A 26,558-nucleotide genomic window follows, 5' to 3' on the forward strand; every position below is an offset into this window, starting at 1 on the left:
TAAAATTCAATTCATGTAAATAACACTTAAAACATTTTTCATATTTTTTTTCAAAAGTGTAGTTTAAAACATCTTTGTGATTAAGTTTAAACAGAAGTTGAAAGATTTAGATGTATTGTGGGATTAATTTTTAAATTAAGAAACTATGCTAAAAAAAATAGTGTCCCTTGTTTTCATGTCACTACCGAAACACAAGAGTTTTAATGCTCTGGTTGAGTCTGGATTTTAGCCACACCCCTGAATTTGTGAGAATCGGGGTAGTAATGCACCCCCGTCCCAGATGGCTGCATGGTAAGTCGCTGACTCCCATCATTTTTTAAATAAATGTCTTCCAAAGTCTGAAAATCAGTGTGTAACTTTTAAAGTTGTCACTACCGAACACATGTTCTCTTCAATTATGTTAAAAATTTTGGGGAGGGGTTTATGCAAAATATTATGTTTTTCTGTGTGAACAACTCTTCAAACATGTGCTTGTTAGCCATGTGACTGCTAGCATTCTTTAGTTACCCTGAAAAATAGCTAGGAATGTCACTACCGAAACAGTCACTACCAAAACCTATGGTAAAGTTTCGGTAGTGACATGATCATTTTGGTAGTGACAAAATGGAATGGTCAGTAGTTAAACCCCATAATTTTGTGGTCTAAAGTCTTGCTCTTCTCTGCTCTGCTCTGCTCTACTCTGCCCTGGTCTACTCTACTCTGCTTTACTCTATACTCTACTCTGCTCTGTCCTACTCTGCTCTACTTTGCACTAATCTGCTCTACTCTACTATACTCTGCTCTGCTCTACTCTACTCTACTCTGCTCTACTATACTCTGCTCTACTCTAATTTACTCTGCTCTACTCTACTCTGCTCTGTCCTACTCTGCTCTACTTTGCACTAATCTGCTCTACTCTACTATACTCTGCTCTGCTCTACTCTACTCTACTCTGCTCTACTCTACTCTACTATACTCTACTCTATTCTGCTCTGCTCTACTCTACTAAACTCTGCTCTATTCTATAATCTTCTCTACTCTACTATGCTCTACTCTATTCTGCTCTGCTCTACTCTATTCTATTCTGCTCTGCTTTGCTCTGCTCTACTCTGCTATACTCTGCTCTATTCTATAATCTGTTCTACTCTACTCTATTCTGCTTTACTATACTCTGCTCTACTTTGCTCTATTCTACTATACTCTGCTCCACTATACTCTTCTCCACTCTACTCTAATATGCTCTGCTCTATTCTGCTCCGCTCTACTCTACTCTTCTCTACTCTACTCAACTCTACTCTACTCTGCCCTCTCAAAAATTAAATTGTTTTTTTGACCACAAAACATTTGTCTTTGAATTTGTAATTCCCACCATAAGGCATACATTTGAGGAAATATGATGCAACCTTAAAAACAGTATAATGGTCACTACCAAAACAGGACAGTCACTACTGAAACACTGTTTTTTGTAAAAAATAAAGTATATTGAGTTATCAGCTAAAGTATTATGATGCTAATCGGTTACATTTATGTTCTGTTTCATCAGTTATTAACTCTGAAATCAATCTGATCAGCGTTTTACAAAGAAAGATTGCATTTAGATTTTGAAGAATTCTATAATTTGAACTTAGAAATTTGTTAAAATATTAATTTTTATAGATTTAATTGTGAAAACCTTAAGTCAAAATTTGTAAAAATTTAAATCTTTAAACAAGGGAAGGAACAAGCATAACAGATTGATACATATTTTTTTATAATATAATACTATATGTTTCGGTAGTGACAAATTTTGGGAGAGGAAAAACATTCCAAAACAGTCTGAAAATACAAGATAAAAATTTACAGTCATTTTACTAGATGTGTGACCTTTACATATGGTACAATATATATAGGGACAAAGTTTTGGAAAAAAACATACAAAATTTCAAAATATTTCCAGCCCAACTTTGCACACATTGGGTAGAATGCCCCATATATATATATATATATATATATATATATATATATATATATATATATATATATATACATACACACACATATATGCTATCCACCTTTTCAAAATAAAAGGTGGATAGCATATATATATATATATATATATATATATATATATATATATATATATATATATATATATATATGCTATCCACCTTTTATTTTGAAGGCAGTATGTCTCCTGCTCCGGTGTTATGTTGTGTGGCTTAACCGTTTGTGAACTAGTGACTATGGCTTACATCACGCATACAGTCCGTGTGTACTACTGGTAACGATCATCAGTGTGTATGAGGTGAACCGCGCGCTCTTCTTCTCTGGGCGTCTCCAGCTGTCTTCACCGTATTCTTTCAGAGTCTCACAGCCGCAGACATGACTCTACCTCTGGGATGGCTCTCAGTTGTAGCCGCGGGTGTTTTCTCTGCTCATGTTTTGCAGAAACTCTGCTTCCCATACTTTTGGAGGGACCTCTTATTCCTGCTTAAAGTGATCAGGTACGGAGTAAAGCTGGAGCTGTCCAAGCTGACAGCCAGCGTGTGTACGGTCCTGGACAAGTTCATCCAGCAGGCTCAGCGCATACCCGACAAGCCGTTTGTTATCTACGATGGAAACGTCCACACCTATCGGGACATCGAGCAGCGTAGCAACAGACTCGCCAATGTTTTCCTCGAGACAGTACACTTGATGAAAGGAGACTGCATCGCCTTGCTGATGAGCAACGAGCCCGACTTCCTATGCGTTTGGTTCGGGTTGGCGAAGGTTGGCTGCTCGGTGGCTTTCCTCAACACCAACATCAAGTCCAAGTCTTTGCTACATTGCATCAACTGCTGTGGAGCTAAAACTCTAATAGTTGGTTCAGGTAAAGCTCTCGCCTTCACTTGTTATTGCTGTGGGTCAATCACCATGTCTTCTTTTTACCACTGTGACTTCATCAGAGCCGGTTCTGAGCATTTAGTTTCCTGATTGGCAGGGGCGATTCTAGAATCAGAGGTTTAGGGGTGCTGAGCACCCAGACAGCTGCCCGGCCAGGTAAGATAAATTTCACTGTTCTGTACATTTTAACGCAATTTCATTCCCACATTTGTGAAAGAAAAGCACAACACTTTTGGGGGCAAAAAAAGCAAATAACCAAACAATGCGTTTATATTCTAATAAGAGATATAAACTGATACATTGATCCAACCTACAACATCATTCTAAGTAGATAGACCATTTGATCTTACACTCTTACCTGAACCTGGCTCTTTTTTTTTTTTTTTGAAAAAAAAAAAAATCTTATATCCATGATGAGTCTGTCTGTACACACACACACACACACACACACACACACACACACATCAATTTTATATATATATATTAGGGTTGGGAATCTCTCTGTGATAGACGATTCGATATGTAGGCCTATCTAGATACAGGGGTTACGATACGATTCAAAAACAATATATTTTTAATACAGAACGATTCGACACATCCCCAAGCATTGTTGCTGTATGGCACTGGCAAAAATAAAATAAAAAGACAAACAACAACAAAATCACACATTGTCTGTGTTTTTGTATGTATCTTATATGGACTTGAGTCTGGAATAAAGTTTATCATAACGCTGTACAATATAAACATAAAGCAGAATAAAATAATAACATGCAATGTAGGGGCAGAATCTGACATCTCCTGTTATTAGTTGATATCATGGACTGTGATGACTAGCAGCTTATCACTGACAGCATGTCAGACTATTTCTCTGTGTTTGCTGCACTCTGTGTTTGTCATTTATAAAAAGATAAATCACTTTTCTATAATACATCAATGATATTTCAATGGAATAAATTACTTATTGACTTATTCATACTTCAAAAACAGCATCAATAAGTGATTAACATAGGGGGGATCAAAATAAAAAATAAATAAAATCAAAATCAACCAGCCACCCTCCTCCCCTGACAAGTAAAGAACAGTCCCTAAAGTGCGGTGAGGTTTGTGGAAATGTGAACGGCTCGTTTCTCCTCTGACACATCACATACCTGTGTGCTGGTGCTGCCACAGCTCGGCTGTTCAGGTATTTTTGGGCAGTCATGACACCGACGAAGACTTCTTGGACCTGGAGCCGGGCTTCTCGGTCGCCACCGCGGAGCACTATGGCCTCTGTATTTGACAGGAATATGTATTTAGATTAGATTAGATTAGATTAGATTAGATTAGATTCAGATGTAGATGTAGATTCAGATTCAGATTCAGAATACTTTATTAATCCCCAGGGGGAAATTGGAACAAAAACAATTTCCCCCCGGGGATTAATAAAGTATTCTGAATCTGAATCTGTATTTCTGTCTGTGTCTGTGACCCCCGTTCAACCCACAACCGGCAGGATTCGCCTTTAGTTTCTGCTGCGGCTTGGCTGCTCCCTGGTTTATCCAAACAGCATTAGCTTCTGTTCCTCAGCTCCACCGGTCAAGCTGGCGCTGATGTTTATATCCATTATCATTGTCAGTAATGCCTGCTACGGAGCATGCCGCCGGCTCTCGCGTTGTTTTAGAGATGCAAACTGTTAAAGCCAGTCAACCGATTGCTAGTCTCGCGATACCCGATCCATGACTCTACAATCGATTCATCTAAGGCATCATGGCTGATTCGTATCGATTGAAGAGGCTGCTACTGACGCAGCTGTATCTCTCGCTTGTCAAACCGGATATCCGGTCGTATCGGTTAATCGTTCCCAACCCTAATATGTATACAGTGTTAGAAAATAACAAAACTTGTCAATCACATGACAAGATCACATGCTTGTTTTGTCAAATTACTGGCCTAAAACCCAAAGATATTCTATGTAAAATAACACAGATAAATTGTATGATTCACATTTAAATAAAACAGAGAAGAAAAGAAAAACAAAAAAGGAAAAAAGGCAACCCTTCACATTGGAGAACCTAGAACCAGCAAAAGTTTGGCTTCATAAACAACTATAATGATAATAGTAGATTATCAAAATTGTCTTTGATTAGTTTTTTGAGTGACTAGTTGATAAATCAACTTACTGTTTTAATGGTAGTTTCAGAGTGTATTTTTTAAGTGTTGCAATCCACAATATTACAGAGGAAAATAGTGTACTTTTTACATTTGACAGGCTCATTAAATAACATGTAGTTTCAAGACATCTTGGCCTCCTTGATTTTGTTATAGTTCCCATTGATGAACCGTAATCTCCAAATTAGGAGGTCGCTGTTGTTGTTTTCAAACTCAGCTGTAAATTGTGTGGAGTGCCAGTGAGGGACCTGAATGACTGCTGAATGTGGGAGTCAACTCTGAAAACTCCCAAACTTGGTAATATCCAAATAAAGCTGGGGGCACTCTGCTGTAACATAATGACATAATTATTTAACAGCAATAAAATTAGAATGTTAGCTGTGTATGGCATGTGTAATAGCATAACATTATGAAATTTAGTTGAATCATATTCTGCTTCCACCCATGTTTCACTGGAAGAATCCGTAATAGGATTCACCATGCTAAAGCCATGTGACAGGATAACAGATGATTGCTCAACCAGACAAGCATGATATTGGTCAGGGACACTGCCCTCACTGCAATCCCAGTCAAACAGGAGAAGGATTCATGGAATAGCATGAATAGTAAGATGTAAGAAGAGTAGATGTGGTGCCAAAAACAAAACAGAAGTTTTTTAAGCTTCCTAGATTTAGGTGGGCTTTGTGAGGCAACAGTTATGTATGTATGTATGTATGGCTTGGAAATTAGGATTGTTGATCAAAGTCTGAATCTAGAGGTTAAAACCACAACATTCTTCAATGATGACATGGTGAAGTAGCATGGCATCACTCAGGGTTCAAGGGCTGAAACCCTAATGTTTTTTACGTGAATTGATTATTTTTCTTAAGAAATGTTTTCGCAAATTCCCATGAGACATTGTAGACACATGAAATTTTCACCAGTGATTGGAAGTTGTTTGCAAATGCTGCCCAAGATATATGACCCCAATTGGCCTGATGTTGGCGCTGTAATTACGAACCAAAAATTCAATTTGGAATGGCCTTACCTCTCACACTGTAAGTCAGACTGACTTGGAATTTGACACACAAGTGTTGTTCACTAAAAAAGCCTGAAGAACCGTTACAGTCTGACTGGATTTTTTGAATTTTTGAATAAAAACAAAACAAAACATACTTTCAACAACTCCTGAATCATGTGTCAGATTTGTGCCACACTTCTTGTAGATTACAACTGGATCAAGCTTTTTAAGTTCTCAAAAGCTTGTTGATATATCATTGAGTTTTGAAAATATTGACCAATGACTTCAAAAGAAGCATGACTCAGCACATAAATACACTTAACTTACACTAACAGTTTACTAACACAATTATTGGGTCAGTTACAGGGCTCCAGACTGCCACCAAATGGTCACCTTTTGCGACCATGTTTGGAGTCAGTGCAAGTATTTTTTAGAGCCAGGCGCTGCAGTTGCTCTCCACTGACTGTATGACCTGGAGCATGATGGGAAATGCCTGGCTCTTACTTGATCTAACAGCTGATTGGTTAAGATGCTGGCTCATGTGTTTGATGAACTTTTCATTTTTGTTGAATTTCAGAGATTTAAATTTTATTTGTCTGATTTGGAGGTTTTTTCTGTTAACAGAATACATGTTGTTTTACTGATGACGAAGTTTAGTTGTCAGAGACCAAATATATTCATCATCAAACTATACATGGTGTATTGTATATTAATATTGGACTGTTTTAATTATTGAGGCATTTAGCATTACAAAGACTTGTGGTCAGTGGGATGTGAGGATACTGTACAGATGTGAAGCCCTGACTATATTTGACTGATGTTTAATGAAAGCTGTTGTCTTGTTGTTTTTTTCCGCTGACGCAATTTACCTAATAGTCAGACACAATTTATTTAGTCTATGTAGTTGAGGGGACAGGTCTGCTCTGCAGCAGCAAATTGATGCCGATTTTGAGAATTCATGTAAAATGGAGGTTGAACCATGAACATAAATGCAGATTGCCTGTAGAGCATTTTAATAACTCAATCCATCATAAATAAAACAATTGGAGACTGATAATAAACTAACATATGGGTCTGGAAACATTTTTAATAAATTGACATCATATCAGACAGGACGTGAGTGTTTCTGTGACTATATGGACTGAAGGATGCTGGAAACTGTCCGACTTGACCGCAGCTTGTTGTACCATCTCCTGCTGCAGCCGCCTGCTCTCATCTACTTTCCAGGTGAGGTGCAGTTCATCTTGAACGGGCCCGATGACAACAAGGTGCGGTCAAGGCAGAGGCTGAATCCAAATAAACACCCTCTGGACTTGCGGACTGAGCCCTCGCAGACTTCAGTTTTAGGTAGTGTGACGTATTTACTGTCATCATGTGAAGTCTGCGAGGGCAGAGACTGCAAGCAGCTGTTTTACTTGTTGCCTGCTGTCATATTCATATATGTCATATAAGTTGATGAATAGTGCCTACTCATCTGTTCATGCAGCCAGATGAAAGAGGCAACCCTTGTTTGCACTGATTGAGTAAGCTAAACCTGCAAATGTATTTGTAAGGAATAAAAGAAACAATGTGTTACTGTCACTCTGTTGTCCTATGAAGTTTTAAATCCATATATAGTGTGAATCGAAATAGATAAATGTGACTACATAAAGGGTTGATATTTGTTGACTCCACCTCCAGACTGAGGACAGAGGTTTTTGATCCACAATTCCCATAGTATCTTGTTGACGTTTTTTTTTTTTTTTTGGACTTTCTGAATTTTTTATTGATTGGAGCATGTCCTTTGTTTCCTGAAATTTTTTTTTTTAATTTTTTTTAATCTGATCTCCAGTCAGTTACAGTAACAAATTATACAAACGAAACACCTGACTGTGACTCTGCCTCCCTAAACATATTTAGATGACGTAAAGCCCAATGATAACATGAACATGTTGAACATTGTTGTGGGGCGGCAGTAGCTCAGTCCATAGGGACTTGGGTTGGGAACCGGAGGGTTGCCTGTTCGAGTCCCCGTCCTGACCAAATATGGAGCGTGGACTGGTGGCTGGAGAGGTGCCAGTTCACCTCCTGGGCACTACTGAGGTGCCCTTGAGCAAGGCACCGAACCCCCCAACCGCTCGGGGCGCCTGACCAAAGGGCAGCCCCCTCACTCTGACATCTCTCCACTTTGTGCATGTATAGGTCCTGTTTGTGCATGTGTGTCTTTCAGACTTGTGTGTAATTGACAAGCAAGAGTGAAAACACTGAATTTCCCCTCAGGGGATTAATAAAGTAAATAAACTTAAACTTAAATTAAACTTCTTCATATAATCTCAACAACCTGTTTTCCCCTAGGGCATCAGAGGCCCAGTGTGAACAATAATGTAATATTGCAAAATAAATATGAATCTTACTCAGGTCTCAAGTCCGTAACAATATTGTAAGGAATTCCACAAACTAAAGTGCAAACTGACTATGGCTCTACCAATATAAATATTAGGTAGGGTAATAACCAGAAGATCCACGATATGATATTATCATGCTACATAAGTCACAATACAATATTATTAAGATTTTAAATACAGTACAGGCCAAAAGTTTGGACACACCTTCTCATTCAATGCGTTTTCTTTATTTTCACGACTATTTACATTGTAGATTCTCACTGAAGGCATCAAAACTATGAATGAACACATGTGGAGTTATGTACTTAACAAAAAAAGGTGAAATAACTGAAAACATGTTTTATATTCTAGTTTCTTCAAAATAGCCACTCTTTGCTCTGATTACTGCTTTGCACACTCTTGGCATTCTCTCGATGAGCTTCAAGAGGTAGTCACCTGAAATGGTTTCCACTTCACAGGTGTGCCTTATCAGGGTTAATTAGTGGAATTTCTTGCTTTATCAATGGGGTTGGGACCATCAGTTGTGTTGTGCAGAAGTCAGGTTAACCCAGGGTCAAAGGGTGTTTTGGATCTTTGATCATCAGACACATTCATCTGGGTGACCCAGTGATCAGTGTGCTTGTCCTCCACCCCACCCTTCCTCAGAACAAGGGGCCTGGATTTGGCTGGCTTGAACTTCATTCTTGCTCATGTGATGAGCCCCTCCAGTCCATCTCTCCAGCAGCATCATGTCATGTTGTTGCTGTGAAAGTAAAACCGTTCATGAAGGCTCGAATGCCAGATCTGGACAATGCGCCCCTACATTCCACTTCTGCTGCCATGACGAGCATGTTCATTAGGCGAATTATTACTCATCATTAATAGAAGAAAATAAGAATAACCCAAGGTTTCTTATCAGCACTGTAGCCAGGCTGACAGAAAGTCACAGCTCTATTGAGCCTTGTATTCCTTTAGCCCTTAGCAGTAATGATTTTAAAAAAAATCTGACTATCAGAGGGAAAATTCATGACCTCTTGTCCTCAGACAGTACCTATTTGCCCTCAAACACAGGTGTAAGACCTGATATGTGTTTAGACTGCTTCTCCCAGATTACTCTTCAGTAACTGACCTCAATGATTTCTTCATCCAAGTCATCAACGTGTCTCTTAGACCCCATTCCAACTGAGCTACGTAAGGAAGTCTTACCTTTAGTTAACACCTACATATTAGACATGATCAATATATCTCTGTTAACAGGATATGTACCACAGTCCTTTAAGGTAGCTGTAATTAAACCTCTCCCAAAAAAGCCCACCCTGGATCCAGAGATGTAAGCCAACTATAGACCAATATCTAATCTTCCCTTTCTTTCAAAAATCTTTGAAAAAGTTGTTGCAGACCAGGGGCGTCATGTACAAAGGGTGCGTACGCACAAAAAAGTGGCGTACGTCCTTTTCCACGGCAAAGTTCAGATGTATCAAGAGTGAAATGACCGTGGAAATGTGCGGTGCCTCACGCCAACTTCATGGCTGGCGTACGCACGTTTCTACAGCTGTTGATCCTTTGGCGACACTTAGAGGTGATGCTGGGAAACTGTTATAATAAATAGATATGAAAACAATTAGTCCTCAGATTGATGTGCACATCAGAGACACATCAACAATTAACACTGATGAACAATTAACACTCCCACGTGTCTGCAATTAGATGAGTGGATATAAAAGCGTGCGCAAAGTGGTGCCAAAAATACCGTTAACAACAACGTCTGCTTTAGCAGTATTAGAAGATTTATAAATGGCGCAATACGAAGAGAGCGTGTGTTCAGAGACAGATTGCACTGGCACATGATGACAACTGGCTCATCAGCTGCTTTAGGTTCCCGAGGGCAAGCCTCCTGGAACTGTGCGCAGAGCTGCAGCCGGCAGCGCAACACGGCGAGGAGCCATGCGCTGCCTGTATCCATACTGGTGCTGACCACACTGGGGCTCCTAGCAACAGAGGCATTCCAGAGGGAGCTGGCCGACCCATCGGGACTGTGCCAGTCGACCCTGAGCCGAGCCATGCCAGCTGTGTGGGACGGAATTATCCGCATGTCAGCCAGGTATATCAAATTCCCATATGCAGCTGAACAGGCCAACATTAAAGCGCAATTTGCAGCGACAGCCGGTTTTCCTTGGAGCTATCGACTGCACACACATGGCTAGAGTATAAAAGCACCATCACAGGATGAATTTGTTTATGTCAACAGGAAGCATTTTCATTCGATCAATGTACAGATCATATGTGCTGCGCAAATGCAATTAATCAACATTGTGGCAAGGTGGTCTGATTCAATGCACAATTCATACATTCTGAGTAACAGCATGGTTGGGAACAGACTACTAGGTGGCACTGTGCATGATGGGTGGCTCCTTGGTGAATAAATAATTTATTTGTTTAGTTGTCCTAATATTAATCCTCCTGATGCGCACTGAGCATGTGTGCCCCCAAATATTATCCTGTCTTCACAGCATCAGTACTAGTCAGTGGTTAGAGTTAGTGACTTGCTGTTTGTTGCTGGTTAAACTACAGCCTCAGAGCTTTCTAACAAGCCCCTGATTGTCTCTGTGTGTAAAGTACTCACGTCAATAAACCCGTGCGTAAAGTGACATTTCTTAATCAGCCACACGTTTTCCCCGGCGCACTTCTGCATTCATTTACAACAATAGTATGTGATCCGTGTAAGTGGTGTATAAAATTAACAAATGTAAATCCAGTTCACATAATTATTTGTCTGCTTTCAACTGACCCCAGGCGACTCTCTGTCCCCCTGCCTGTTTTGGCCACACTTTGGCGGTGGGCAGCCCTCCTCCGCTTCACGTCCACCTTAATGTCAGACCACTTCTTTTTTAATTCTGTGTGTGTACGCTTTTCTGACCCCACAGCATTGACAGCCTCACACACACTCTCCCACTCACTCCTCTTACGTTTAGTATTGATGCTGGCGTGCCAAAAAGTATATTTTTGTGCGCCTCCACTTCAGTGAGCATCTCCATTTCGCATTCTGTGAAGTTTTTCTTTTTTCCCATCTTACTCATTCTTTTGTTTTAGTTTTCTGATCGTGCATAGAGGGGAATCTCAGGTGCAGGGTTCATTTAAATATGATCTGCATATTTAAATGGGGGCGTGGACAGGGAGGGGCCGGGTACTCCAACATGTGCGCTCAGTTCCATGTTGATTGGGATGTACAAAGGAAATGTGCTTGGATTCATGTGTACGCACAGATTCATACATCTGGATATTTTTGTGCGTATGACGTTTTCTGGATTTAAGCGTACGCCGTGTTTCAGTAGGAAATCCACGCAAGTCTTTGTACATGAGGCCCCAGGTGTGTGACTTTCTCCATGGTAATAATTTATTTGAGGAATTTCAGTCAGGATTTAGAGTGTACCATAGCACTGAGACAGCACTAGTTAAAATTACAAATGATCTTCTGATTGCCTCAGACAAAGGATTCGTCTCTGTACTTGTTTTATTAGATCTTAGTGTGGCATTTGACACAATGGACCATCAAATTCTACTGCAGAGACTGGAACATTTAATTGGCCTTAAAGGTTCTGCACTATGCTGGTTTAAATCTTATTCATCCAATCGATTTCAGTTCATTCACGTTCTCGATGAATCATCTTTACATACTAAAGTTTGTTTTGGAGTTCCACAAAGTTCTATGCTCGGATCAGTTGTATTCACTGATGCTTCCCTTAGGTAACATCATTAGAAATCACTCTGTAAATTTCCACTGCTATGCGAATCATACACAATTGTGTTTATCGATAAAGCCCGAAAAAAACTGATCAATTAATGAAACTTCAAAAATGCCTTAAAGACATCCTGGATGAGAATCAGTTTCTTGATTTTAAATTCAGACAAAACTGAAGTTATTGTTCTTGGTCCCAAACAACTCAGGAACTCTTTATCTGATGACACAGTTTCTCTGGATGGCATTGCTCTGCCCTCTAGCACTACTGTAAGAAACCTCGGAGTAATATTTGATCAAGATTTGTCTTTTAACTCTAAAACAAACCTCATGGACTGCGTTTTTTCATCTGCGTAATATTGCGAAAATTAGGCCTATCCTGTCCCAAAAAGATGCAGAAAAATTGGTCCTTGCCCAGGAGATTTAACAGCTTAACCTCTAAAAACTATGGTTGTTCACAAATGGCCTCCTGTGACTCCAACGACTCCAATGACCACCGTTGCAGCAGGAGTTTCAATGACCGTTGTTGACACTAACGCACCGATGACATCAGTGGCCTTGTGAAAGCCTCCTGAGAGGTTAAATACCTGGGTTTTCCACACCAGTTTGTCAGACTAGTTCCAGCCTAGTCAGACAAGCATGAACTGATGAAGCCTCTTGGATAAGAGATGAAACATCTTCTAAGATAAAACTAAGTCCAGTTGCGTTCGATTCAATTGCCTTGAGATACTTGGGTAATGGTTAGAATTGACTCTAAGAGATGGCCCAGTAGTGCTAACATGACTCAAAGTAATAAGCAACGAAGCAGAGTGTTACACTACTGTGTAATTTCTTTATGAGTGTTGTATAATTACTTAGTGTTGCATCATTGAACTTGTTGATGAATCCTTGAATCAAGATATCCATAATCACAAAGTATTGTACACAAAGCCCTAGTCAGATAGCCTGGAAAGCCAGACCCAAATCTAGAAAGATTTAGGGTCTGGCTATGAGTAATGCAAATGGCCCAACTCCAGGGGCGGCACCAAGCATGCATTTGAAAATATCACTGCACGCAATTGGATAACACTACAACCAATCAGAACAATACACGGGGTGACGTATCCAGAGCCAGCTAGCGGAGCTAACTGGTAGATTAGACTCTTGCCATATCCAGCAGCACAGCAAAAATGTCCTTGCAAAGGAAAGATTCGTTACCGTCTTCTGTTCCTCTTTTAGAGAAAAAGCCAAGTCTAACTCGTTCACTGTAGCGGCCAAAGCTGTTTCAGACAACTGGTGTTCATCTGTAGCCATCTTGCAATGTCGTCGCAGCGCTGTCGTCATCTGTTTAGCTCGCCTCTGGCCCGCCTATATTAGATACACCGATGTGATTGGGGCAGCTCAGCTCCAACGGCATGGGTAATGAGCACCATTACTGATTGCCAGAGTGACTCCATGAGCAAATTCAAATTATGCTCTCGTGAGAGCTCTGGATTTCCAGGGTACTAGTCAGGAGTGGTGGTGCTGTATTGTGAAATACTTATTAAATATGTGGTTCAGTTACCATGGTGTTTTACTTCAATGGTAAATGGACCTGCATTTGTAGAGTGCCTTTCTAGTCTGACCACTCAAAGCGCTTTTTACACTTCGAGTCTCATTCACCCATTCACATACACATTCTCACACTGGTGGCCAAGGCTACGTACAAGTTAACACACTCACACACTGATGGAGCAGCCATCGTGAGCAATCTTAGGTTCAGTATCTTGCTCAAGGATACTTTGACATGCAGACTGGAGGAGCTGGGAATCGAACTGCTGATCTTTTCAATAGATTTCAATAGATTAGTGGATGACCCGCCAATGATAAAGAAAAATCTTTGCTCAAATCCATTACAGCTCCACTCTTAAACTATCCTGTCACTTTGTGCAGAGTCACCAAGAAACACTACTAGTAGTTTCACAATCCTTTGAAAAGTACATCGTTTATGTTATATCATAAAGTATATTACTGCTCTGATGCCTCTACAGCACACAGTCAGATAACACATTTGGTTACAGCATACTTATAATCAAAACTTTTGTTTTATTTATTTAAATTTAAATTTAAACTAAATTATAGAAAAATTTAAATATAATTCAAAATATCATTTTTATGAAATATAGGTTTGTTGTCCCCATCTCCCAGATTTAGTGGAATGTCTGGACGACATCCTAACCAGCCTGCTGGAGGACGGCATTCAGGTGTGGGCCATGAAGAGCCAGAGTGAGCGCACACAAGTGCACACTCTGTTGGATAAGATCGATGCTGCCTCAGACCAGCCTGTACCAGCAGTGTTAAGAGCCACCACCTCCTTAAAATCCCCCACTCTCTACATCTTCACCTCTGGAACAACTGGTGGGTCTGTTTTTTTTTTTTTTCAGCTCAGCGAGGAATGACATTTGAAGCACAGTTCATACTAATAATTCACACGTAGTTATGGAGGTATTTTTGTGTCTTTTTGTTGCAATCATATCAAACTGTTTTGAGAGCATATTTCTTGAACTGCAATCAAAAATCAAGTTTGTAAGTAAAAAGTATGATCATTTTGCTTATAAGTCAGTACTCTTTGCTTGCAAGTTAAGAAGTTTTGCTTGCAGATCAGTCCTCTTTGCTTGCGAGATAAAAACTTTTGCTTGCAGATCAGTCCTCTTTGATTGCGAGTTAAAGTTTTGCTTGCAAGTTCAACTGCACTTAATGGTCGGGGCCTACGCTGATGGATGAGAGAGTTTCTATAGACGAATTCGGTGAGTGATTTGTGTATGCTGCCATCTTGCGGCAGCGCCATTGCTGCGGTGACATGTCAGTCATCAATTCATTATGCTGTCATTATGCTGTAGAGAGTCAACTGACTCTCTACAATGACAACATCATGAATAGCTGGATTGATGATGTTAGACAGTGGCCTCTGGTAACTGATGAAGGTATCTTAAATGAGTACCAATATTAATTTAGAAATTAATCATTTGTTTGAGCGATAAGCAGGAAAGATTATAGTAATTGGGAGATAATAGACTGTATCATTAAACGCTGTGTAATATAACGTTAGCATACGTTACATGTGCTGACGTTAGCAAGCTAGCAGCATGACATTTAATCATTATGGACAGGCTACGTGATTAAAAACAACAACACGTGTTTGTGTTTTGTTTTAGGTATTCAAGAATATTTTATTGATCGCCTGGCCTCCGATGACCAGAAAAACGGCAATTACAGGTCTCTGAGGGTCAAAATTACGTGAGCTTCAGATGGGTCGGGCAAATTTTACACCGCCTTTTAGACGACCATCACGTCATATTGAAGGCCTTCAATATGATGTGATGGTCACGTAGCTTGTCCATAATGATTAAATGTCACGCTGCTAACTTTAGCTTGCTAACGTCAGCACACGTAATGTATGCTAACGTTAACATTATATTACACAGTGTTTAATGATACAGTCTGTTATCTCCCTATTACTCCAATCTTTCCTGCTTATCGCTCAAACAAATGATTCATTTCTATATTAATATCGGCACTCATTTAAGATACTTTCATCAGTTACCGGAGGCCACTGTCTAACATCATCAAGCCAGCTATTCATGATGCTGTCATATGGTTCACACTGACTGCATAATGAATTGACTGACACATGTCACCACAGCACATACCTGTCAAGTTTTGGATTTGAAAATAAGGGAAATTTTTCGGCATCCCCCCCGCTTATTGACTTATTCATACTTCAAAAACAGCATCAATAAGTGATTAACATAGGGGGGATCAAAATAAAATACAAAAATAAAATAAAAATCAACCAGCCACCTTCCTCCCCTGACAGTCCCTCCATAAGTAAAGAACAGTCCCTAAAGTGCGGTGCGGCGCCGGTAAGCTGTTATCTTGCGCCGCGGAGCACTATGGGCCTCTGCCGTATTCCTGTCTGTGATCCCCGTTCATCCCACAACCGCCAGGATTCGCCATTCCTTTCTGCCCCACTGGCCTATAATCATTCAGGTCAGATATGTCGGGTGCCTTTGGAACTGGTATGATAATTGAGGAGTTGAATATGCATGGGACTACTGCTTGTCTTAGCTATAAGCTATAGTGCGTAACTTCTACGGGTCCGTAAATGTCCGTTTCACCCAAGCCACTACTAGAGGAGATGACACAATGCTGATTAAGCCAATCGGCTCCTTTAACATCTTGTGGTATTTTTCAATATATATCATTTTTAGTTTGCGTGTCGACCAGTGACATTCCCGCGCTGGCGCACAGGAAATGTTTCCTCACAACAAGAAGGGAGGGGGAGGAAGTGCGGAGAGTGTCATAGCAAGAGGTAAAGCGCAGGTAGAAAGAGAAAGCAACATGCCGGAGAAGCGGCCAAGACACGGTTCAGGAGTGGATCCTACCACAAAGAAAAAGCCTGGACGTTCGGCTGAAGGTCTATTAGCAAAGAAAGAACGTGACCGACGGAGAAGGCAAACAAGGATTTGTATTGGCGTCGCTTTTGCTCGGTGGAGAGCCCTGAAGGAAGAAATTGGGCAGAGGGCAGACACGGATATTGCCTTGCTGCACTCACGATAATGCATTGCAGTTCTCTTGGTAGGTGAAACCATCTACGATCTAGGTTCTAAGTATTCTACATCCTCTAAACAGAAGAGTGAAATAACCTTACAGTCAGTGCACCAGGACTGCTTGATGGCCGTTCCTCCCTTGCAGGTCTTGCTGTTCCTCTCTGTGTTGCGGTCTGACCTGAAAATCGCATAGCCTCCCGGTGTTATGGCTTGTTCGGTCTTTCCTCTCACAGCTATGTTTCATAAAAACACAGCATGGAGCAGTCCTGAACGTACCCGAGTGTAGATATCTGTGCATGAAGTTTGTCCATTTTATTATCCAGAGACTAGACGTTAGCAAGCAGTATGACTGGGAGGGCTATCCTTCCTTTGCTAACCAAGCACCGGAGCCTTCACTCTGCTTCTCCCCACTTTCTGCACTTCTGCTTGGCCCTGTTGTAACCAGGAAAGCCTCCTGCAACACACTCGAGTCAAACAGTAGACTATAACTGCACTCTGCAGCATGGTGGCTTAGTCATAGATAGTGTTTGCCCTTACTGTTGCCCTGTTGTGACACATAAAATCGAAGGAAACCAAGAGAAGAAGCAAAAGTTTGACAGGGGGTGTCAAACTCATTTCAGTTGAGGGGCTGCATACAGCCCAATTTGATGTCGAGAGGGTCGGACCAGTAAAACCACTGCATAATAACCATACCCAGACAGCACGCATACGTCTCGCCGACGTCGGCCTCAGATCGTGCGTCGGCATTCTACTCCTAACGGCTGTTGATGCGTCTGAGAAGCATCGGCCCATAGCAGGGACATGGTTTGCCAGAGGGCGGGTTTATGTGCTCTATTTCAAAGTCGGAGATAGGTCGGCTGTGGATCGGCCCATTGCAATTCATCCAATTGGCGCCAACGGAACAAAGAGCCGGCGTTGAAGACGGAGGACACAGCCTCTCGTCAGTGTCAACTGGTCTTCAGGTAAGCCCACTTTAAGCTCACATAAAAATAGTTATTTTGTGAATATGACATTCAATAAAGTTGCTAGTTGCTAAGTCCCGACCGGGTGTGCTGGTGAAGGTAAAGAGGTCAGACACCGACTCTTAACAAGCTTGCTAGCTAGCTAGCGATTAGCAAACGCCATTGCTAGGTAGTTATAAGTGTTTCCAACACATGAACAATCCCCTTCTGGATAATAAATTAATGTTGAATTCGGGAAAGGGTCAGGTAATGTTAGTTAGCGTTAGCGGTTAGTATCCGGCTTCGGTGTTTGTACAGCTGCGGAGCTAGTGGTTAACCGGCAGCTGACGAAGGGAAGCGCTGGGTTTGTGCCTTTATTTAACATGGCCCGGTATAATAGTTTCTCATGGTTCGGTACTGGTTATGGGTTATTGTTGGTGTGTTCGTACTGGAAGTAAAGCTAATATCCGCCTCAGGGTGTGTTTTAGTGCACCGTCACTGGAAAGCGCAAGAGACTCCAGTTGTTTCTGTCATGACCCTCCATTTTACAGTCCCCCCTCCCTTCTCTGTACATCTGTGCGTTCATGAAGTCGAATCCGAACAGAATCGTGACTCGCGATGTTTATTTGCCTAAAAGCTCCATTCTGCCTCCGCCTCTCCCGAGCGGTCTGGAGTTCGGCAGCTATGTGCGATCAAGCTCGGGCTGTGTGTGTGTGTTTTCTGGCTCCTATTTGCTACCAGCTGAGTACACCGGGTGCATTTATTAATTGGTTAACGATCACAAATCGCCATGAATTCAAGCATGTTATGAATTCACTTAATACAATAACTTTTGTCTCTACCATCTGAATGAGACACATAACACGCTGTCTGCCACCAGCTTTGTGTGGAAATAGTTCAAAATATTAAACAATGAAGATGCAAACTGTGCGCTGCGCTGGATGGATAAAATCCGCTGGATTTATGTTTGCTGCAACTTTCAGAATCTCAGATAAAATCCCAGGTGAAGCTCAGAGCTTAAAGATCACTGGATTTATACTTAATCCAAAACCTATCGGGATGAAATACTGCATGTGATGGATTTACCATGAGCTGGCTGTGGCACAAAGTGAACCTCACTGAAGAAAGACGCCAAATTCTCCAGGGATGCATACAATTTTATTTTATGTTCATAATAATGTTGATTAATATTGAAATGGTGATCTTCTTCCTCAATAATAATTATTAATATCAGCAGAAAATACACTAAAGTGTTGAGGTTGGGAACATACATACATCGGGATGGAGCGCCTCTGTTTCCAGGATAGAAAATGTAATTTTCGGGAAAATATTAATCCACACACCTCCAAAAGGCTATTTATGGACTCTGTCAAACTACGAAGTACGAAATTGTGCAAAAATAACTACAGGAAATAACCATAAAACAGTACTGAACAAACAAACCAATGAACATAGTCGGGATCAGCACCTTGGACAGCGCATTAGCACCTTGGAAAGTACGCGACGTGAGTCTAATAGATATGGTGGAAATCTAACTTTACAGACTAACTTTAAAAGATGCCACCATTATTATTCTAATGAGCTATGTGTCTGTGGATATTAATTGAATAAAATACTGAAATATTAATGAGAGTTTTTTTGATATTTATTTTAGGTAAATTAATTATTTTATTAATCAAATGATTAAAAATAATCCTCCGATTAGTTGATCAAATAATTAAAAAAAAAATCATAAGGTGCAGCCCTATTCATGTGGTTCTTTGATCTTGATCTGAGTGGCTCCCTGTGGCTTTGACAAAAAATTATATGGAAATGACAAACACTGTCCACTTCCACCATCCTCGGGCTGTCAAACTGCCATCCTGTCCTGCCAGTGAGGTGTGTGGATTGCAGCAGATATGTGTGTGCGTGTTGTGCGCCGGTAAAACACAACACAGACTATTAATTAACACAAAGCGTATATTCTAATTGACTGATCTTCTAGCCTACTATTTATTGCTTTGTTATTACGCGAGGCTCGCTCTGGCAGCCTCGGCTCGCACCAGCGGAGGAACCGCAGAATACAGGAGTGTGGATTAGTAAAGTGTCCTTTAAACATATTTTCTATCAGCACTTAAGTGTAAATATGTTAACGGCGTGCACGTGTGTCTCGCACACAGCTGAGGCGCACACACATCACAATCGCAAAACACCTTCATATATGTTGAACAGTCGTGTGCGCGCGACTTTAAACTTAATCTCACTAATAAGGAAAAAATGAATTATTATTAGAATTGTAAAGCCCGATAAATCTCTAAGTGCGCGCAGGATGGAATCACAGCTGTCAGATCGTCTTACACAGATCAGCCAGCATGACAACTGGAACAGCTGTAGTGTTTGTGTCTGTGTGTTTATCGGGATCCAGAAAAAACAAGGATTAAACAATTATGATTTCTAACATACAAAAGATGTTATATCCGACCCCACGAGACCGGCACGACCCGGGGAGAAAAAGGTCTGTGTGCTTCTGTCAGAGCTGGTTGGATAAACCAGAGCGTAATTTTGTGCACTTTCTCTGTTTCCTCCACCCACAATAGTGTTTGCGGGACAGAGGAGCGAGGATGGGGACTTGTTATAAGGATGAGGAGCACGGACTGGACACGTAACTGCTCCTCAATCCACAATGAACAACCCGGGCTCCCCTGCAGACTGCGTCTCCCAGCAATCCAGTCCCTGCTGCCTGTGTTCGTCTCCCGCCCTGCCATATGTTTTCTGTTCTGTTTATCCTTTTTGTGCTGGGGCTCTTTTGGATATGCTGCTGGAAATAAATTTATGATCACGAACTTGAATCGTACCTGTCTCTTTATTTTATCCACACACAATATTACAAAGCTATTTAGTGGTCAAGCATATTGTTTTTTTGTTATGATATTGCCATATTCCTATCACATTTTAAGTAAATACATGTTAATTTCGACTATGGATATGGAGATATTTATACTAATTGAATGATCCGACCTAAATAAAGGTCGTATAAAAGCTGTAGAGGGGCTGCGCTGAGCATCTTTGATTCATCGTCCAAACATCGTCTGGAGGGCATTTTTTACCAAATGCCGATGTCTCGGCGACGTCTTCCCAATGAGCAAACGCTCTCCATAATACGTCTTGCCGATGCAACTTTATTCATTGTGCCGACGTCGGCGAGACGTATGCGTGCTGTCTGGGATATAAATAACAACACCTCCACATTGTTTACTTTCTTTTAGTGTAAAGAATTATAAACACAATTAATGATCAATCCATTTACAAAACAGATGATAAGCAGCATGAAATGTCTTCAGAAATATAACTGCAATTCCACAATATGTCTCAGTTTTTCCACATTCCATCAGTCTATTGTTCACTATTAGTCTACATGTGCATTACAATTTTTACATCACAGTGGATCTAAAAAGGCACAAAACAGTGCAACAACATATCTGAAAGCATTCACAATTAATGAACATGGCATTTACAAAACAGATGATGAACAGCCTGAGATTACTTAAGAAAAATAGTGCAATTTTAACAATGTGTCTCAGTTTTTCTACATCCAGTCAGTCTACTACACACAGTCTTTACTTGTATTTGTGCAGTTATGCTGGTTTCACCACACCAAACTAAACTTGAAGCTGTTGAAGAAACAGATTGAGTTATCTCCTGCCTCACACATCAAACGCTTTGGCAGTATCTTAGCAACAGATTCTTTGAACTAAAGCTGCAAATTAACAACACTGACAGTGTTCAATATCTTTAAATATGACAACAATAAAGCCTATTTTGGTCAGGCTGGAAAAGCCTCTGAAGCAGCATTTTACATGAAGTAGGCTACTCACTGTTTAACTTGCACCAGAGATCTGGCATCTCTTAGCCTTCACAGGTGCATCAATTTTAAGGTGTCAAATCCTGAGTTGTTACCACTTAAAGAATGTGATGTAAGTGCTTGTGTGTGAGCCCGGAACGCAGTTTTGTTTTATTGATGCTCATCACAGAAAAAAGTTGTTCACAAAAGGTAAGTTGCCCCAAACATGCACAAAACCTTTGCAGCCAGGGCTGTCAATTTTGGGTACCCTGGTAAAAGATACTGATAAAAAGTATCCAAGCCCATGAGGCAAATCTGTTCTTCAAAGCTAGATCACACTGCAAGTCAGTTACCTCAAATTGGATGTCCACGGGCAGATCAGAAGCCTTGACTGTGAATGGCGAAGAAAAATAGAGAATTCTGTCTGCATTTCACCAAAGACCTAGCCTGGAAATCCAGACTCAAATCTAGAAAGATTTTGAGTCTGGCCCTCACGGATACACCCATCCTACCCAAGGAGCGGCACTAAGTGAGGCATTTAAAATGCCGTTGCACGCCATTGGATAGCACGATGGCCAATCAAAGCAAAAAACAAGGTGACGTATTTATTGCACTAAGTCCCATTTGTTTGCCAAACAGTGGGGCTAACTGATATATTATGCTTCTGCCATATCCCATCGCCAAACTGGCAAAGCTAAATTGAATGGACGCGCTCCTTCAGCAGCTGCCATCTTGGCTGTTTACTTTTCGACTCCTATGTCGCAGTGCTTTCGTCATCACGCTGCGCCCGCCCAGAGCCCGCCTCGGACAGATAGACTGATCTGATTGGTCCGATTGCAATTCACCAGGCTTTGCTCGTCGGGGCCAGATCCCTGTACAGTGCAAATTAGAATTTGCTATGGGCGGGGCATCTGGATTTCCAGGTTACCAAAGACCTGAAACTGCCGCTGAAACTCCTGTAACAGTCCTGCAATCTTGTCTTTGTACCGATTCATGTCAGCATCAGTTCCAGTGGCACTCACAATTCTTAGATGGGGGAAATTGACAGCCATTTATAGCATGGGTATGTATGTATGTATGTATGTATGTATAGGGTATCCATCCTTGTAATACGGCTTAGCTACTAAATCAATACTGGAGGCAATTAATCCCGTAGTATTTTCGTACATTCTCTAATGCATAGGCTACACTACGCTATCACATGCTTGAAATGAGAAATAATAAAATCAAAGAGTTTCACGAGACATAGAGGAAGGCAAGTTTTCAGTCCCTCTTAGTCATTGTTGCCATGGTTATGGAGACTTGGGGCAGTAATTAAAAAGTCTGCCCGTAATACGAAATACATACATACATACCCTGTTTATTGCAGAAACCACAGCCTTTTCCAATTCGGCGTCTGAAACATCACTTCTCCGACGAAGGCTGTGCTCCATGCAGAATCTCCTGACGCTCATTACGGAACACTGTGTGGTCCCTTCACGCTACAAAATGTCACTGATTTTTGCGTGTGTCTTGCCACTCCCAAAAAGTTTTGAACTTCCCAAAGCAAAGTTCAAAAGTTCCTCCGCAGATCTCCCAGCATTCCCCGAATTTATCCAAATATCACAATAACAAAACAATGAAATGAAAAACTTCATTTTCATGTTGTTCTGTTTTAATTTTAAAACAAAAAACAACTACAAAACATGTTATTTCTGTTGTTCTGTCTTCCTGTTTTTCTGTTCTGGTTTTAAAATCAGAAAAACAAGATTGCTTTTCAAGCAAAAAACCCCCAAAACAAACCAAAACAAATGGCAATGGTAAACAGACCTGCACTTGTATAGCGCCTTTCTAGTCTTCTGACCACTCAGAGCGCTTTTTACACTATGAGTCACATTCACCCATTTACACATACATTCACACACTGGTGGCCAAGGCTACCATACAAGGTGCCACCTGCTACTCAGTAACCATTCACACGCTCTCACACACCGATGAAACAGCCATCGGGAACAATTTGGGGTTCAGTATCTTGCCCAAGGATACTTGGACATGTGGACTGGAGGGGCTGGGGATCGAGCCGCCAATCTTTTGATTGGTGGACGACCCACTCTTCCTCTGAGCCACAGACGCAAACAAAAAAAATCATCTGTCCACCACCATGGTGTGTCATGGCAGTTTTGGTAACCAGGTAACCAGAGTAGTTCCCATGTTACCAGAGGACTTCTCCAGTGTTTCCCCAGGTTAATCCTTCCACTGTTTGGGTCTCTTTGTTTCCTCATTGTGTTCAACTTAATGCCAAGAACATGACACAGCTGTCACCATGCTTAAACATTGAAATCATGACAATTAAATTAGGATTTAGTATTTATTAGTCATTTCTGATGAATGGTTTAGTGTATAAAATATGAAAAAATAACAACAAGAGCTGCACTGCACAAAGGCATGCAGGCTAAGAGTAGGTCTGGTGAACTGTCCAAGATTTTTTTGTGTTTTGCCTAATGCATGCTGGGATAGACTGAACAGACAAGCACATTGAGTAAATTTGTTTGACCCTAGGTCTACCATATTTGTGAGGCTGGCTTATAATTAACTTTAAAAGTACATCAGTGATTCACCTAGATGGAAACATTTTGCCATTTGCTGTTTTGACAGAGTATTAGGGACATTTCTGTGAGATTTTAAGAATTAAGTTGAAATATGGTGTAGTATTAAGTTCATTCACTGAGATAAATACATGTTGCCATTCCTTTCCCTATTATTGGAGAAAAACATTTTTTGTGCTGTGCACACCTTAAATGGTCTTTGTTGCTCACAGTTAAACTGGGTGTGAGTATCCCAGCCCTTAGCAAACGAAGCGCATTAGTTACATTATGGGTCAGTTTTTAGAGGTTAAAATTTGGGTTGAACATTTGCATCATGGTTTTGGTCAATGTCTAACTTTAATTTGGAAACTGGTTCTATCCAGTGTGTGTCACACTGTCTTAAGGTTTCATCCATATCTTTGGAAATGGATGGAATATATATTTTTATAAGGCATCAGGTTTTGCAGAAAGATACCAGGGAGGGAGGCAACATAGAGACAAAGTCAGAGAGCATGTGGTGGTTCAGCATCATTGGATCATTGGCCTCTTGATCAAATTGAAAAGATGATGACTAAAAGAAATGTCAGCAGTGTACCTGATTACATTTCACTCTACTTTTCTCTCCTTAACATTGTTAAAGTCAAAAACCTTTCAGGATTCCTTCACAGGAGCAGCCACAAAAATTAGCAGAATTAAAACTGAATGCAGCATTGCATGACATTTTGTTGCATTGTCGTAGAGGTAGCACATGACTATGTACCCCTTCCCCATGCTGACATTGTATGTAACAGTTGAAATGAACAGTAAGTATTAATGTTTATTGTGCAATATCATGTAAGCTATGTCTTTTATTTTCACAGGGCTCCCTAAGGCTGCAGTGATCACCCACCTCCAGAGCTTGAAGGCAGCAGCAGGGTTTTGGGCGTTTGGAGCAACTGAAGATGATGTAATGTACATCCCTCTGCCACTTTACCACAGTGCAGCTTCACTGATCGGTATAGGAGGAACCATAGAGCTGGGTAGGCCTCAGAATGTGTCTGCATGAGTGATTATTTTGTATCTGTATGTTGTTGGGCTGCCCCTTAAAAGTTGGAGAATCACATTGTCAGTCAGAGGCCCCTCAGTTGACTGAGATTGCTTCAAAGCGAGCTGTCGACATCAGTTTTTTTTTTGTGCTCTGCACTGTACTTCTGGGGATGTTTTGGCCCCAGATTTCGCTGCAGAGTGGACTCTTGACATTTACAATACTCTTTGGAACAGACAGCTGTGGACATTATAGAGCTGCCTAGAGGAGGAGAGACTCTGCACCGCAAGGTTCTGAGCTAACAGTTATCTTCTCCCTTCTGCTTAGAGGTGGTGAATTCACAGTTCACAGCAACTCAATACGACACAGTCTCTGACTTGATATGTAGAGTAAGCAAAAAATGTTGCACATTGCCAATCCGTTGTTAGCGCTGTTAGTTTGTTGACTGTATTAGGTGAATGTTATACTAAACGTTTTGCTGAGCCCGTTCAAACTTTAAAACTTTATAGGAAACAAAAAGTCTGATCCGACTGACATAATTCTGAGTTGGGTACAGCCCTAATATGTTGCATTTCTTTTATCTTGTCAGATTAAATCTAAACATCTGGCAAACAACTATGTAGATCAGGTGTTTTTTTCATAGTTAGACACTGTGGGCCCTTTCTCAGACAAAATCCAGACAACTTGAGCCCTGTCTTTTTTCACTTATATTTGTTGTATTTATATTTGGGCAAATTGTCGCCATTAAAAGTCTGCAGACTTACCTATCAGCAGTTCCTGTTTGCAGTGTAGTCATGATGTACAGGCAACTTTGATACTGAAAAAAACCTGATGATTCTAAGCTCTGGAGTATAGGGAGCAGTTTCTCTATGATCCTAAATTGATGTATTGATTTATTTGGAGTCGCATTGATTGAAAAAAAGTGTTTCATGTCTGTGTGTTCAGATTTGACTGAGATTCTGAGTAAGATTTTTGATTCAAATTCTACTCATGCAGTCTTTGCTTCAAGTGTTTCCTTTTGCACCTCCTCTTTAACTCTCCTACGTGCCCCCGAGGGAGGAACACCTCACAATTTGAAAACCTTGCAGTGCATCATCACAATGTATGCCACGTTCATTTTGAGAATTTACATTTTCAATTTTTATGTAACTTTTCAGTCAATAGCAGAGTACATGATGTGTTGGGTGAGGTTTTCACCCTAACATCTGTCACAATAGTCAATCCAGTAAAGCGTGGAGGAATTAAACATGTTAACCGATTGGGCTGTTCACACTGGATGTGGCCGGCTCACGATCTACAGCGATAGATTCTGCGTCTGGTCTATTTTTCTGAGCGAATCTGGCAAGATAACACACTGAAATGTATTGTGAACAATATAAAATGTATATTAGATATGATATAAATGACCTGTCTGTGACAAGTGATAGAGTATGCACCCCATGCTTTCACATATTTGTCAGTTGTGTCAAAACAGAGTGCGAGAGAGATGAGCAGAGCCACACACACGCGCGCACACACACACACACACACACACACACACACACACACACACA

General features: G+C 40.8%; 1 protein-coding gene across 2 annotated transcripts in view; it reads left to right on the forward strand.

Annotated features, from left to right (window-relative positions):
- Window positions 1–2,218: 2,218 nt before the first annotated feature.
- Window positions 2,219–26,558, forward strand: part of slc27a6 (solute carrier family 27 member 6) — a 119,187-nt gene continuing 94,847 nt past the window's right edge. For both annotated transcript variants that reach the window (XM_049604040.1, XM_049604041.1), the window contains exons 1-3: window positions 2,219–2,827; window positions 14,255–14,464; window positions 24,842–25,000. In XM_049604040.1, the coding sequence (XP_049459997.1) occupies window positions 2,341–2,827; window positions 14,255–14,464; window positions 24,842–25,000 (856 nt within the window). In that variant the 5' untranslated portion in view covers window positions 2,219–2,340. The remainder of the gene's footprint in view (window positions 2,828–14,254; window positions 14,465–24,841; window positions 25,001–26,558) is intronic.

This window comes from Epinephelus fuscoguttatus, linkage group LG18, assembly GCF_011397635.1.
Source record: "Epinephelus fuscoguttatus linkage group LG18, E.fuscoguttatus.final_Chr_v1".
Classification (NCBI taxonomy): domain Eukaryota; kingdom Metazoa; phylum Chordata; class Actinopteri; order Perciformes; family Serranidae; genus Epinephelus; species Epinephelus fuscoguttatus.